Below are 15942 nucleotides of genomic sequence, written 5' to 3'. Positions count from 1 at the left end.
CTTATTGATTAATCAATCTTTTTTTTCCCCCCAGGGCGCTTTCTTTCTCAATGCGCACATATCATGTATAAGACATTTTGCTTCCATATTTGCATGCACTAATCTGAGGCACAGCACCTTGTAATTATTCTTCTTTTTGCCACAGCTTGCAGGTGACCAGAAGAAAAATGACATAGTGATTGCTGATTATCGGAATGTCACCTCCTCTGACAGGGAAGCTAATGAAGGGAATTCAAGTTCAAATAAGACTATTCTAGGTGTAGAAACTACCAAAACAACTCCATATCCATTAAGGAGATCAGCACGATTAAAAGAAAACTTCACTAAAAAGTATGTAGAGGAAGCTTCCAGTTGTCATAAAATGCACACGGACACTCAGCAGAGGATATGTAGTAATGATACTTTAACAGGAAATAAACATTCAGGCCAAGAAATTAAGCACAATATAACATAAAATCATATTTCTCTTTATGCACCATTTCTTTTTTTCCCTCTCTCTATTTTATCAGCGTGATAAATACACTCAAGTCTTTCCTCATTCATATTGCGTGAATGTTACTAATTTTTTGAAAGGTAAAGCTTTTATATTTTCTTTAAAAATACTCAAATTTTGCTGTGATTTGCCCTTCATTCAATCTTATTTCAGTTAGCATGAATACACGGGGGTGTGTGTGTGTGTGTGTGTGTGTGTATGTATGTGCATGTATATATGTATATGCATATACATATGCACATACACATACATACACACACATCCTTAACATATACATATGCATATACCTATATACGAACTATAGGCAGGGTAAGGGCCCCTAAGGGGACACTTGCATGCCTATACACAAATGCCAGGAGCTTGGGGAATAAACAGGAGGAACTTGTCCTTTTGCTAAACACAAATAATTATGGAACTTGTCCTCTTGCTAAACACAAATAATTACAATGTCATAGGGATAACGGAGACCTGGTGGGACTCCACCCATGACTGGGCCATGGTTATAGATGGCTATACCCTGTATAGGAGAGAGAGAGTGGACAAAAGGGGCGGGGGTATAGCTCTCTATGTCAAGGAAAGCTACTCGTCCCTGCAAGCTGACATTGGCACCCAGGGCGGATGACTTGAGGCCCTCTGGGTTAAAATCCAAGGGGAACACGGCACTGGGGACACAATGGTGGGAGTCTATTACAGACCCTCTACCCAGGATCAAGACCTTGACCAGGAGTTTGCCAGGGAATTGGCTGAGGCCGCATGCTCCCAGTACATGGTTGTCATGGGAGACTTCAACTACCCAGACATATCGTGGGAAGAGTGCTTGGCCAAATCCGAGCGGTCACAAAGCTTTCTCTCATGCGTGGTTGAGCTGTATCTGACGCAGGAAGTCTATGAGCCGATGAGAGGTAAAGCGCTGCTCAACCTGGTACTGGCAACCGGGGACAACCTAATCAGTGACCTAATGATCGAAGGGAAGGTGGGTGATGAGCTGATCACTTTCATTATCCAACATAAAGCTGGCAAGTCAGTCAGTTATACAGAAGTCCTTGAGTTCAGGAAAGCTGACTTTGACAAGCTAAGGAGTCTTGTCAGTGAAGCCCTCAAGGGCCACAACCCAAAGGGGAGGGGAGTCCAGGACGAGTGGTTGCTCCTAAAGGGAGCAATCCTGGATGCGCAAGCAAAGTCTATCCCATCTCGGAGGCAAGGCAGCAAAAGGGCACAGCAGCCCCCTTGGCTCTCCAGGGAACTAGCGGACCTCCTGCGTCTTAAAAGAAAGACCTTCAAAGGATGGAGGACTGGATCCACCACCAAGGAGGAGTACTCTGCACTGGTCTGGACCTGCAGAGAGCAAACCAGGAAAGCCAAGGCTGTGACGGCACTCCAGCTAGCTACAAATATCAAGGACAATAAAAAGTCCTTTTTTACATATGTGAGAGCCAGAGGAAAAGCAAGGGCAACATTGGACCCCTGCTAAACCAGATGGGACAACTGACAACCGACACCCAGGAAAAAGCAAACTTGCTAAATGAGTACTTTGCGTCAGTTTTCCACCAGTCCCATGGGATGCCCCATGCCCATGACAGGATGGAGGCCCGGGTGAGGGAGATTCCTTACCCTCCATCAAAGCTGACCTTGTAAAGAAACACCTTGAGAGGCTGGATACCTTCAAGTCAGCTGGCCCTGATGGTTTACACCCAAGGGTACTTAAGGAGCTAGTAAGCATCATAGCTCAGCCCCTGGCACAGATTTTTGAGAACTCCCGGTGCTCTGGTGAAGTGCCCGAAGATTGGAAGAAGGCCAATGTGGTGCCTATCTTCAAGAAAGGGAGGAAAGTGGATCCAGCAAACTACAGGCCCATCAGCCTGACCTCTATCCTGGAGAAGGTCTTGGAAAAGATTATCAAAGAGGCCATCCTTAACAGACTGGCTAACAACAACATCCTAAGGGATAGCCAGCATGGGTTTGTTGTGGGTAGGTCTTGCTTGATCAATCTCATTTCCTTTTACAACCAGGTGACCTATCACCTGGACAAGGGGGAATAGATTGATGTCATATATCTTGACTTAAAAAACGCCTTCGATCTGGTATCCCATGATCACCTCTTGTTACCAAATTTGCCCATTACTTTGGGGTGTGCTTATTTATTAGGGATAGTTTCTAGGGTCTTGGTGATTCTGTCAATGTGCTGCTTGTGTTACTATACGGAGCTGTATTTCTCCCTTCTGCAAGCCCTCACCCCCAGTGGAGCTATCTTGCAGGACTCAATCTCAATGGGACTGGGTTCCTCCAGTCACCAAATCAGTCATACACACAAACACACACAAATTAACGTGGCACGCCTGATCTGGCCGGGCCGATCAGCATGAACAGGCTGACACCCTCATATGCCAAGAATCAGTTCATAAGAGCAACAATAAAATGCAGTCAGACACAAGCACACAGGTAAACAGAATCCCTCTAAATCCGGCTGGGTGTCCAGCTGACACCCTCATGGGCCAGCATTCAGTTCATAAGGGCACATCTGAGTCAAACTGGGTCAATCAGCCTGTACAAGCTGATCCCCTTATGTGTTTCAAACTCAGCACGTCCCAATCTTTGGCCTCTTGATGAGCAGACCCCACAACAACCTAGGCTTCACAGGGATCTTTAGCATAGGCAAAAGAAGCGTTGCTGCAGAGCACAGGAGGAAAAAGAAGCAGAGAAGGAAAAATATACCCAATTACTACCAGTTTGCCTATAAAAGTTATTTATTGCTAAGCATATGAAATATATAATAGTACTAGTAGTAATAGACATGCAAAAGAAAAACAAGCACAAACAATGACAATACTACCCTGGTTTCACTAAGTATTTGGGGAAACTTAGCTCAAGCTTAACTGATACAGTTCAGGTTCAGAAGTTTATGCCTAGAAAGAAGAGAGAGAACGCTGGGAATCTCACCGAGTCCACGGTACCCAGGCTGCAAAGCTGACAGGCACAGACCGTAGCACAATCCTTGAAGAGAGAGACGATCTGTTCCTCCAGCGTCCCAAGAACGACAGGGGATGGTGTCAGCACAGGAGTCTTCCTCTTCTTCTTTCTTTCTCCCTCTTTCCTCCTGCTTCTTCTTTTTCTTTCTCTTTCTCCTTTTTCTTCTTTTTCTTTCTCTTTCTCTTTTTTTTTTAAGCACACACACTTACAGATTTTTATACCCTCAGTTCAGTTGCTTTGAAGCACCCTCAGTAGTGTAAATCATTGTCTTTTCTATTGACAAGGGGTTATCTGGTTTGGACCATCTCAGGAAACTGATTGATAATCAGGAAACACTTAAGATTAGGGAGTAACCCAAATACTTGGGAGCCAGCTTGAGATTCCTATGGATGGCAGATATCCTGATGGGATATCTCATGGTTTCTTCAGGAACAATAGATAGCTTGCAGTATCAGGATTTTGGATTTTTACTTGTTGTGAACAAGCCTCAGCTTAGCATGACTTTTCCAGATTTTACTATAGTCTTTTAACAGACTTAAAGCAATTATTGGGGTGCTCATACCTTTTGTGGAGAGGACTCCCACCAGTCGTCTCGGGAAAGATACGACAACACCTGGGATTAGGGCTCCAGCAGGCTGGATGCTGTGATGAACCCTTAACCATTGTTCAAATGTTGCCCGTACCCCCTCAGACTCGGTCTCTTGCCTCAGCATTCCCTAACCCGGCAACCGAGTTTTAGTCGATCAAGTTTAAATAGGCCTCCCATAGTGGGACCGGGGAATGTACGGCCTGAGATGCCTATTAAACTTAGAGCTGTGTGTGTGTGTCTGTGGGGGGGGGGGGAGTCCTTAGCAAATCCAGATTAGAACTGGTCTGATAAATGCTGAGCTGGGTGTGTGTGAACATGGGTTAGTTAACATTGGAAGCACAGATTCCCCATCATGCAGCGCGCTCCTGCTTCTCTGGTCCCAGAATTCACTGCAGTCTCTGCTTCAGGCTTTCTGTTTTCCATCTCTCATGTAAATGAATGGTCATCTGGTTCCATCTCAGATGCAGATGAGACCGAGGGCAGTTGTTCACTCTTATCACCCTTATCTGGAGAGTTTTAGGTGCGTCTCTCACTGCATCTTAATCAGTTTCGTTTATGTAGGGGGGGGAGTCCTTTGTGAGTCAGACAGACTGCATCCTGTGCCAGGGTTGCCCAAGAATACAGAGCTGAGGCGTAACACTCTTGGCAAAACTGGCTAACTGCGGCCTTGGCCTCACCATGATCCGGTGGCTGGGGAATTGGCTCTGCGGTAGGACCCAAAGGGTGGTGATAGATGGAAGTCAATTGTCGTGGTGCGCTGTGACTAGTGGGGTCCCTCAAGGCTCTGTCCTAGGGCCTATACTATTTAACATCTTCATCAATGATATAGATCAGGGGTCAGCAACCCTTGGCACTCATGCCGAGTGTGGCACGTGAAGCCATTTTGCTTGGCACGTGGTGGCCAGCCCCAGCTCCTGGTAGCTGCTGCCAGTGCAGCAGGGCTCCGAGCAGGGCTTGCAGCATCTGTGCGCAGGATGACAGCAGGCTGCCACTGCCAGCTGGGGCCAGCACCAGCACTGAGTTCTTTCCAGCACTCGGCATGGGCTGGGCTGAGTAGATTCAGGTGCTGGCACTGGCCCCAGCTGGCAGTAGCAGCCTGCTGTCATCTTGCACGCAGATCTGGGGACCCGCTATTGTATCTTATTGTGTTTTCCTTGTACTGCCCCTTTAAGGCCAAAGCCCTCATGTTCAGCACTGCAGGGTTCAGTTTGTGGCATTTTTTGCAGCACTGGGGACTCCATTTTCTCTGCCATAAGGAGCCAGAGGCATTCTCAGTTCCGCTGTCTCCACAGGACTGGACTGGGTCAAGTCAGAGGCAGAGCAAGTATATGCATACATATACTGAGGACAATAGATCCACCCTGGATATGATTCCAGAGAATTATAATAATACATAACTGTTAGTTCAATCCATGAGTGTCCAGAGTGTTGTTGCTGAACTCGCAACATATTACCTGCACCCCCCAGGAGGGCTGCGAGGCTGTGCCAGACTCCTCCTGGGGGCCATGGGCCCCCAGATCTGCACACTGGATGATAGCAGGCTGAGCACTGGGATTGGAAGGGACCTCAGGGACAGTTCACAGACACTGGCCAGCTACGGATGTCAATATCGGAGCAGTCCTTCCTCACTCCCCCTTCCCCCACCTGCTTCTGAGTTTCTGTTTCCCTGCAAGCCCACCTCTGAAACATTCACAACATTTCTGAAACATTTTGGATGGTTTTGTTTAGTTTTGGAGATGTTTCGGAGCCTTCTGTTTAATTTCAGAGTCAGTGTTTTGGGTGCCAAAACAGGCTGAAACACCTCCGAAACAAAACAGCTGCCAAAGTTTTGCACAGCCCTAATACACATGCATACATATGTGTGTATGTGTGTGTGTGTATGTATATATTATTAGCGCACACACGTTTCTTTTAAAAATTATGTAAGTTTAAATGTAAATCTAGTGTAACTATTACACTCTTATTTATATGTTGAGATTATATTTGTTGATTTTAAACAAATTTTTCTTCAGTAGAATGCAAGAATCTGCTTCTAAGGACAGTGAAGACCAGTGTTCAGAGCTGGGAGACGGTATGTGTAAAGGATCAACTTTGGATATAAATAACCAGGACAAACAGATAAGGAGGAGCCAAAGAATTGCAAAGAGAATTGGTGAGAAATGTTTCTGTTAATTTTTCATATAAATCAGTCTTATAGGAAAATTCAAACAAATCTACTGAACTAAAAAAAAGTATAGGTTTGTTTTATAGTATTTCAAAGGCAGAAATGTGGATTTCTGAATTACCTTGTTATAAAGCAATGCAGCAACAACAACAACAATATCAGATACTTAGCGCCAGCTTCTTAAAAATACTTCTTGCAGTTTGCATTCTAAGGAAAAAAAAAAGCTGACTCTTGCACACAGCCTTTATAAACTTAAAAAAAATCTTCCCACATACACATTTAATCATGCAAGATTATATTTTGAAATGAAATGCAAAAAGTTATTTTTGGGAACAGAGTCTAAATGTAGGTCTTGATTCTTCAACCAGGTTTTCACTAGGCCTGTGCAAAGCAGCTAGTATTCACTTCAGATTCGAATTCGGCTGATTCAGGGGACAGTGATTTGATTCGGTGATTCGAATCATTGTCTTGAATCAATTCAGCCAAATCTGATTCAGAGATTCGGCTGCTGCTGAGTTTCCAAATCTCCGAATCACCCAGGTCAGGCCTATCCCCCGCCCGCCACAGCCCCACTCACTGGGTGCTGCTGGGTGGGAGGGCGATCCCCACTGCCCGCCATTGCCCCACGCTGTGTGGAGGGCTCTGCACAAGTCCCCTGACCTTCCTCTCGCTCCCCTGGACCCCGCATGGCTGCCCCACCCTCTGCGGTTCCAGCCTTTTAAGAAAAACAAAAAACCTTAAAGGGCTGGAGCTGGGCTGGGTGGGGCAGCCATGGGGAGGGCTGGGACAGTGGGGGGGATGTCAGGGGACTTGTGGCGGAGCCCCCCATACAACGTGGGGCAGTGAGGATCACCCCCCTGCCCGGCAGCACCCAGTGAGTGGGGCTTTTTTTTAAAGCACCGGGAGCTGGGGCGGACAGGGCAGCCATGGTGGGGGGTGGAGCTGGGGGAGCGGGGAGGGGATGGGGCCTGGCAGGGGTCCCCCCATGGTCTCCTCCCCCCTCCCCCAGCCCTCTCTCTCCTGCCCACTATTTACCAGCTCCTAGTCTGGCTGCAACTCCCTGCTGCAGCCACCAGGGACTGTTTGAATCACCAAAGCTCTCCAAATCTTTTCCAAAGATTTGGAGAGCTTTGAATTTATTTGGATCTTTTAATTGGTCCCCTGATTTGATTCAGATTCAGAGATTTGGCCAGCAAATTGGGCCAAATCTTCTCCAAATTATATCAGCACCCGAAGCTTTGCACAGCCCTAGTTTTCACCTCTGTATGAATCTTCCACTACAGTTTCACTGAAGAGGTAAAATAAATTCCTTCTGAATTCAGTATGGCTGGTGAAAAGAGGAGGAAGGAATAACTATGCTGGCTGCTCAGAAGAGCAAACTTTTATCATAATTTTCATGGAATTATAGAAACAAAGGACTGGAAGAGACCTGCAAGATCATCAAGTCCTTTCTGCTGCCATGGGCAGGAAGTTACTGGGCTCAAATGAGCTCAACAAGGTGCTTATCCAGCCACCTCTGCTAGGATGTGTTCCACATTCTGGTAACCTTATGGAAAAAGTTTTTTTTTCTTATGTCCAGCCTAAATTTTCCCTCTATTAGTTTGTGGCCATTGGTCCTCATCTTCTCTTGAGGTGCCTTTCTGAAGAGTTGCTCCCTGAGGAGTCTACTACAGACCTCCTAACCACAAACAAGAGCTGGACCAGGAATTCACCAGGGAACTGGCTGAGGCTGCACACTCTCAGTGCATGGTTGTCATGGGAGACTTTAACTACCTGGACATCTCATGGGAAGAGCACTCGGCCAAATCCGATCAGTCGCATAGCTTCCTCACAAGCTCTACCTGACTCAAGAAGTCTATGGGCCAACAAGAGGTAAAGTGTTGCTGGACCTGGTACTGGCCAAAGGGGATGACCTGGTCAGTGACCTAAGAATCGATGGGAAGCTGAGTGATAGTGACCACAAGCTGATCACCTTTACTATCCATCGCAAAGCTGTCAAGTCGGTCAGCAATGCAGAAGTCCTCGACTTCAGGAAAGCTGACTTTGACAAGCTCAGGAGGCTTGTTGCCAAGGCCCTAAGGGACCATGACTCAACAGGAAGAGGAGTCCAAGAGGAGTGGTTGCTCCTCAAGGGAGCGATCCTGACAGCTCAAGGGATGACCATCTTATCACAAAGGAAGGGTAGCAAAAGAGCGCAGCAACCCCCTTGGCTTAGCAGGGAACTGGAGGACTTTCTATGCCTCAAAAGAGAGACTTATAAAGGATGGAAGGCTGGAATTACCACCAAGGAGGAGTACTCAGCACTGGTCTATACCTGTAGGGAGTAGATTAGGAAAGTCAAGGCTGCAACTGAGCTTCACCTGGCGTTACATATCAAGGACAACAAAAAGTCCTTTTTCAGATATGTAGGGAGTTGAAAAAAAAGCAAGGGTAACATTGGACCCCTGCTGAACCAAATGGGACAGCTGATAACCAACACCCAGGAAAAGACCAATCTACTTAATGGGTACTTTGCGTCAGTCCTTCATCAGTTCAATGGGACCGCCCTGCCAAGCAAGACATGGAATAGCCAGCGTGAGGGCGTATTTATACCCAGCATTGGTGTTGATCTAGTAAAGGATCACCTTGAGAGGCTGGACACCTTCAAGTCTGCTGGTCCTGACAGATTACACCGTAGAGTACTCAAGGAGCTGGCAAGTATCATAGCCCAACCATTGGCAAAAATATTTGAAAACTTGTGGCACTCAGGTGAAGTACCTGAAGACTGGAAGAAGGCCAGTGTGGTACCCATCTTCAAGAAAGGGCGGACAGTAGATCCTGGGAATTACAGGCCAGTCAGCTTGACCTCAATCCCTGGTAAAGGATTTTCTCTGCAGAAAATTATCAAAGAGACCCTTCTGGATAAGCTGACTGAGGGCAACATCCTGAGGGATAGCTAGCATGGGTTTGTCATGGTAGGTCTTGCCTGACCAATCTCATCTCCTTCTATGACCAGGTGGACAAGGGAGAAGAGATTGATGTCATATATCTGGACTTTAACAAAGCCTTTGATCTGGTGTCCCATGACCTCCTCGTGGAAAAATTGGCCAACTGTGGCCTTGGCTGCACCACAGTCCGATGGCTGGGAAATTGGCTCCGAGGTCAGACCCAGAGAGTAGTGGTCGATGGTAGTGAATCATTATGGTGCTCCGTGACCAGTGGCATCCCCCAAGGCTCTGTCCTTGGACTGGTTCTCTTTAACAACTTTATCAATGATGTGGACATTGGTGTCAAAAGCGCACTGTCTAAGTTCGCCGATGACACTGAACTTTGAGGCATAGCATCCACACCTGAGGACAGGCTAGTGATCCAGGCTGATTTGGATAAACTTAGTAAGTGGGCAGATACAAACCTGATGACGTTCAATACTGATAAATTTAAGGTACTCCACCTTAGGGAAAAAAACCCGCAGCATGCTTATAGGCTTGGCAGTGCTACATTTGATAGCACCACTGCTGAAAGAGACTTGGGGGTCATGATTGACCACAAGATGAACGTGAGCCACCAATGAGATGTCGCAGCTGGTAAAGCTAACCAAACTCTGGCTTGCATCCATAGATGCTTGTCAGGTAAATCTCAGGATGTCATCCTCCCACTGTACTCGGCCTTGGTGAGACCACAACTGGAGTACTGCATCCAATTCTGGGCTCCTTACTTCAAGAAGGATGTGGAGAAGCTTGAGAGAGTCCAGAGGAGAGCCACATGCATCATCAGAGGGCAAGATAATAGGCCTTATGAAGAGAGGCTGAGAGCCATGGGACTCTTCAGCCTGGAAACGCACAGGCTCAGGGGGGACCTGATGGCTCCCTATAAGTACATAATGGGTGTACATCAGGATCTGGGAGAACATTTGTTCACCAGAGTGTCCCAAGGTAAAACAAGGACCAATGGTCATAAACTCCTCCAAGACCATTTCAGGCTGGACATAAGAAAAATTTTCTTTACTGTCCGAGTCCCCAAGACCTGGAACAGACTCCCTCCAGAAGTGGTGCAGGCACCTACTCTGGACTCTTTCAAGAAATGTTTGGACGCTTATCTTGCTGGGATCCTTTGACCCTAGCTGACTTCCTGCCCCTGGAGCAAGGGGCTGGACTTGATAATTTTCGAGGTCCCTTCTAGCCCTAATGTCTATGAAATTTATGAAATCTAGATCTTGATGCTCGCCTCTAACATACTTGTAGGCGGCTATCAAGTCACTTTTTGGGCTTTTCTTACTCAGACTGAACAGGCCCAGTTCCTAGAGTCTCTCCTCATAGGCCCCTAATCATATGGGTGGCCCTTCTTTGTACCCTCTTGAGCTTATCCACATCCTTCCTGAAGTGTGGTGCCCAGAACTGGACACAGTACTCCAGCTGTGGCCTCACCAATGCCAAGTAGACAGGGAGAAGCACCTCCTTGGATCTGTTGGGAACACATCGGCTGATGCATGCCAGAATTTATTTGCCCCGCTGGCAACCTCATTGCACTGTTGATTCATGCTCTTCTTCCAGTTGATTGTGACACCCAGGTCCCATTCAGATGCTGTCCCAACCAGTGTACCACCACCCGTCATGTAGTTGTTGTGAAGGTTCTTCATATCCAGGTGACGAGCCCTGCACTTCTCCCTGTTAAACCTAATCTGATTTCATTTTGCCCATAAAACCAGTCTGTCAAGATCATCCTGGATCTTTGCCCTATCCTGTGATGTGCCAGCATTTCCCCACAGCTTAGTATCATCCAGAAACTTAACCACTAAGTTTTTCACCCCCTCATCCAAGGCATTAATAAATATGCTAAAGAGCACGGGTCCAAGCACAGGGGACACCACTGGAGATGATCCCTCAGAATGAGGCCATCCTATTGATTACAACTGTCTGGGATCGGTCTCTAAGCCAGTTGTCCACCCACCTCACTGTAGACTGGTCCAGCCCAGTACCCTCCAATTTAGTTCAGAGAATCTTGTAGAATCAAAGGCTTTACTGAAATCCAAGTAAATGACATCAACTTCATGTCCCTCATCCAAATGGTTAGTTACCTGGTCATAGAAGGACACCAGGTTTGTCAGGCATGATCTACCTTGACATGCTAGTTACTTCTTAATACCACACCAGTTACCAGCTTGTAACTGATGGCCTCAATTTTTCAATATTTTTTCCCAGGACCAAAGTCAGACTGACTGGTCTGTAGTTTGCAGGGTTATCCCTCTTCCTTTCTTGAAGATAGGTACCACATTGGCCCTCTTCCAGTCATTGAGGACCACTCCCAAGTTCCACGACTCTTTGAACAGCTTTGCCAGTGGCTTTGCTGTAAGCTCAGCCAGTTCTTTCAAGACTCTCGGATGAAGGTCATCTGGGCCAGTAGGCTTGAAAGTGTTCAAATATTCTGAGATCCCTCAGCTGTTCAGGACTGATTTCATGTAGTCTGTTATCTTCCCCATGTTCCCAGGGCCTCTGGACAGGTGAACAGCCCCTGTTTGATTTCAGAAATACTAATGTGAACTGATTTAGGAGCTCTGCCTTCTTATGGGGATCAACTGTGGGCTGCCCATCCATATTCAGTAGGGGTCCCACAGTGGAGCCCATTTTTTTTTCTTGCTCCCTATGTATCTATAGAAGGACTTTTTGTTGTCCTTTGTTCTGGTTGCCATCTTGATCTCCATGCCTGCCCTGGCTTTCCCTGTCTCATACCTGCAGACCCTGGCAATAAAAGTGTACTCCTCTCTGGTTGCTGAACCATTCTTCCATTGCTTGTAAGCTTCTTTTTTCTTTTTCAATAGTTTCCTAATATCCTGGTTGAGCCAAGCAGGTTTCTTGGCTCTTTTCCCACTTTTTGTCTATGTGGGGGTGGTCTCTTCTTGAGCAGTGAGAATTGCTCCCTTAAGGAAGCAGCACTGTTCCTGAACTCCCAAATCATCCAGTTGCTGGTCGCAGAGGGCCTCTCCAACTAACCTCCTGAGTATGCAAAAGTCTGGACTTCTGTTCTACTAACTAGATTCCCAGCCTTTCGGTGGATGATGAGCCTAATCAAGTCATGATCACTGTTGTCCAGAATACTTCCAATTCTCAGGTCGCCTATCATGTCAGCATGTCAGCTACCCTTTGGTCAGCACTAAATCCAGTGGCCCTACCCCTAATCTGAGGTACCAAGCGGGGGTGATCCAGCCAGACCAGGAAGCCTAGGGGTATGGTGTGTACTCATCACCATATTGCAGGGTGGGACTGTGCTTGTACCACCACCAAACTTGCACAGCCCTTTAAGGCCTGCTCTCACAGCCGCACTCTGGGCCCCTTTCAGTGCTCCGTTTCAGTGCTCCACGTGCTGTGTCCATGCGCAGCTCCCTAGGTGTTTGTTTAAGTAGGAGACCAGGTGGGTATATTTACCCCCACCAGCTGGTGCTGCTGCTGTGACTAGGCAGGCAGGTTTGAGCAGCCACCTGTAGGGGGATTCCCTGCATCCCTGGATCACTCCCTCATCCCCTTTACCTGAGGTCCAGCACTGGGGGTCTATTCCTTGGCGTCGGAGAGCTTTGGCTGCCCAGGGGCACAACAGGTATGGGGTGTGCCATGCATCAGCACCAGGGGCAGCTCAAAAGTGAGGTACCCACCAATACCCCTTACACGTGCCTTTCTGTGCTAACTCCTGCGCTAACTCCTGTGTCAGGCCCAGAGCACACCTGTTTTGAGAAATTATTAGTACTTCTTGCCAAAAATATCACTGAAATATGGAAAGTCAAAAGTGGAAAAGACACCATTTAAAAGTTATATTCTTTCATTCTGTGTACCAAACTCTGTTGACATCAACATGATATTTATGCACAGACTGCCAGGTGAAATGTGATTATTATTAAGGGAGATTAATGTTTACCTATTTTTACTGCAGGAACAACTTTCTGAAATGTCTCTCTTTAGGAAATAATATGGCTAAGAGATGCCCATTCAAAATTAATTGAAATTACTTGTGCAGATGCATTACATTGGAATCTCTTTAATCCCCTCTACTGTTTTTTCATAGGATACCTACTTAATTTCTCCATTTACAGATAGAGAAATGAGGTACAGGAACTTAAAACCAAGCTGTCAAACACAGCCACTAATTTAGGCACCAAGTTGAAATGCACACAGGTTCTTTTTTTAGCGTGTTTATAGAACACTGTGCGTGCATCTACAGGTGCACTTTACTGCAGAGCTGACTAATTAGCTCTAAAGCATCACCATCTACATGTGCAACCATATTAGGGCACAGGAAATTTAATTAACCTCACTGCAGGATAGCGCTATCCAGGACAAATACTGTCCTACAGCAGAGTAGATATGCGTGCCAAAATGCATATGTAGACGATGACTAGGCTTGGCTGCAGCATGAGGGTGCAACAGTCCGGGGGCTGCCTTGTGGCTAGCCCCTCACTGGAGCACCCTTGTGCCCCAGCCAGCCCTTCCACAGCACATTGAGCTAGTCAGAAGCAGCCCTAGGCTGCCAGCCTGAGCCCCCTGCCAGCCAGGGCTGCTCTGTCCCTGCTCAACATGCTGCTGTCCCGGCGGGCATGTGTAAATGCTGTGCCCAGGAGCAATAAACTTGAGCATGAACTGCACCAGAGTTCCAGAGTTTATTATTAACTGCATGTATAGATACACCCAATATGTTCAAAACTCAGTTCAGAATTATAGTACTTCTGTTAGAGCTGGAAGCACTTAACACTCCTGTAAATCTGGCCCCAGATATCTCATGCTGGGTTCTGAGACCATGAGGAATACAAAATTAGTGTATAAGCATTTTGGTTTAAAAGCTAATCGGTAGTCTAAGGGTGAGAAGCAAGGTATGTTGGTTGAATCCCTGCAGGGTGAGATGGGCTTATAATAACCCATGTTTTTCACTTTCTTGGCAAGTACTCAAAACACTAGATTATTTGGCAAAGGACAGGTACTACCATCAGACATGTCCAAGGGTGAACAGAGCTTTAGTGCTTTACACTCAATTCAGTGCTTTTCTCAGGGTGTTGTCAGGTGGACATCTCTCCTGTGAGCAGTGTGGATCTTGACATGACAGCAACCCTTAATCTGACACCTCAGTTCCAAGGAGTGGGAATTCAGACATATCCCTATTCCTACTGTTTCTATCAGATTCTTTTCCCTGCTGAGTGGATTGGCCTTGGGAGATATTAAGATCTCCCCATTCACTGTATAAGAAGCCTAAGTACCGAGCCCTATTGATTAGGCTAGCTTCCTTAGGTCGTAATTCACCTAAATTCTAGGTATCATGATGCCTGCCTGAGAGTGGGATTGGGTTTAAGGATCAGACCTTGCCCAGCAATAAAGTGAATATTTTACAGACAGTAGTTTCATTTGATGTGAAACTCTGATTCATTCCCAGGGATAGTTTAGTTTGTCTTGTACACTGAACAAGGCATGGATCTTGTGAAATAAAATTGTTTATGACTTTGCAATTAAAAACTACATCATGTTACATATGCAAAAGGAAGAAGAATTTAAAGGCATGCAGACAATTTAATTTTTCTATGTATTTGCTTTTGCAAATATAATGTTCTTTTAGTGTATTTGTTAATGTAAAATGTAAATGTAACATCCTCATTTATTTAAAAAGCAAACAAAAAACCCCACCAGAAATCCTGTCATGTGGAACCATATTAAACTGCAGCCTGGGTCATAATCAGAGCTCAGACCATTACATCACAACACAGACTCTTCTACCTGCGGTAATGGAAGAAACAATGGCAATAGTAGCTGTTATGCTCCGTGTAGACCAATAGAGAGGGATGAGAGACACACCTTGCCCGGTGGGTTTCAGTTGCTGATAGCAGCAGTATGCAGACACTCGGATTCCTGTGTTCAGTTCCAGGTTCTGAAGGGGAATGTGTTCCAGTGGTCATAGACCATTCTGCCTCTTTGTCCTTCTTTGCTCTTCCTGTCACAACAGAATTGTGGTCCCTGTCCTTTGTCATGCTCTTTACTCTCTTCACTGGCTGTTTCTACTCTCTTACTGTCCCTGCCATTTGTTACTCTTCTGCATTCTTGTCACAAAAAGCTTCCCTTTTCTAATAGTCACTGCCTGGAGACCAGCAGAAGAGGGATTAATCTTTTTCTGCATCTGGGTGCCTAGAAACACAGCACTCTAGTTTACTGGGAAGAGCAGTTGGAGAAAAAAATCCCATCTTGCCCCTTCCCTCTTGCTGGGCATTCGAGCATGCTCAGTGTATGCAGGGCCTTTCAGAATTAAGCAGCCTAACCTTGGCAAGTTTTGACTGAGAATGTGCAAACTGAGATTTTTCTTTATTGTTATGGTGATAGTTCTTAAGAAGTAGACTTTTTAGAACCTTTTACCCACATCACTTTTTAATGCTATATATTTTGTCACATGGCACTTTATGATCAAAATACTGTGATTTCTAATAATTTAGTGCCTTTCTGGGAAATAAAATGTAACCAAATAATTAACACCAGTGATGCTCAATCTTTTGGCCTTGTGGACTAGCTGAGTGACTTGGGACCAATCTGTGGGTTGGACTGGGCCCCATGTGCCAGGATTGAACCCCATGCTACTTCTGCCCAACCTTATGAGGCCCCTTGCTGGTCTGTGCTGCCCTGCTCAGCTCTCCACTACCCCATCCTGTCCTGATTTGCCCCATTCAACCCTACACTGCCCCATGCCACTCTAGCCCCACTTAGCCCTGGACCCACCCCAGTTGGCCCTACTTGG

General features: G+C 46.3%; 1 protein-coding gene across 1 annotated transcript in view; it reads left to right on the top strand.

The window, feature by feature from the left end:
* Window positions 1-15942, top strand: part of ANKRD31 (ankyrin repeat domain 31) — a 164489-nt gene that overhangs the window by 44753 nt on the left and 103794 nt on the right. The window contains exons 8-10 of the mRNA XM_059723549.1: window positions 146-438; window positions 6065-6201; window positions 10743-10834. Of these exons, the coding sequence (XP_059579532.1) occupies window positions 146-438; window positions 6065-6201; window positions 10743-10834 (522 nt within the window). The remainder of the gene's footprint in view (window positions 1-145; window positions 439-6064; window positions 6202-10742; window positions 10835-15942) is intronic.

The sequence above is a fragment of the Alligator mississippiensis genome, chromosome 3 (assembly GCF_030867095.1).
Source record: "Alligator mississippiensis isolate rAllMis1 chromosome 3, rAllMis1, whole genome shotgun sequence".
NCBI lineage: Eukaryota > Metazoa > Chordata > Crocodylia > Alligatoridae > Alligator > Alligator mississippiensis.
Note: the sequence above shows the minus strand (reverse complement) of the source record. Positions and strands in the feature narration are given on the sequence as shown.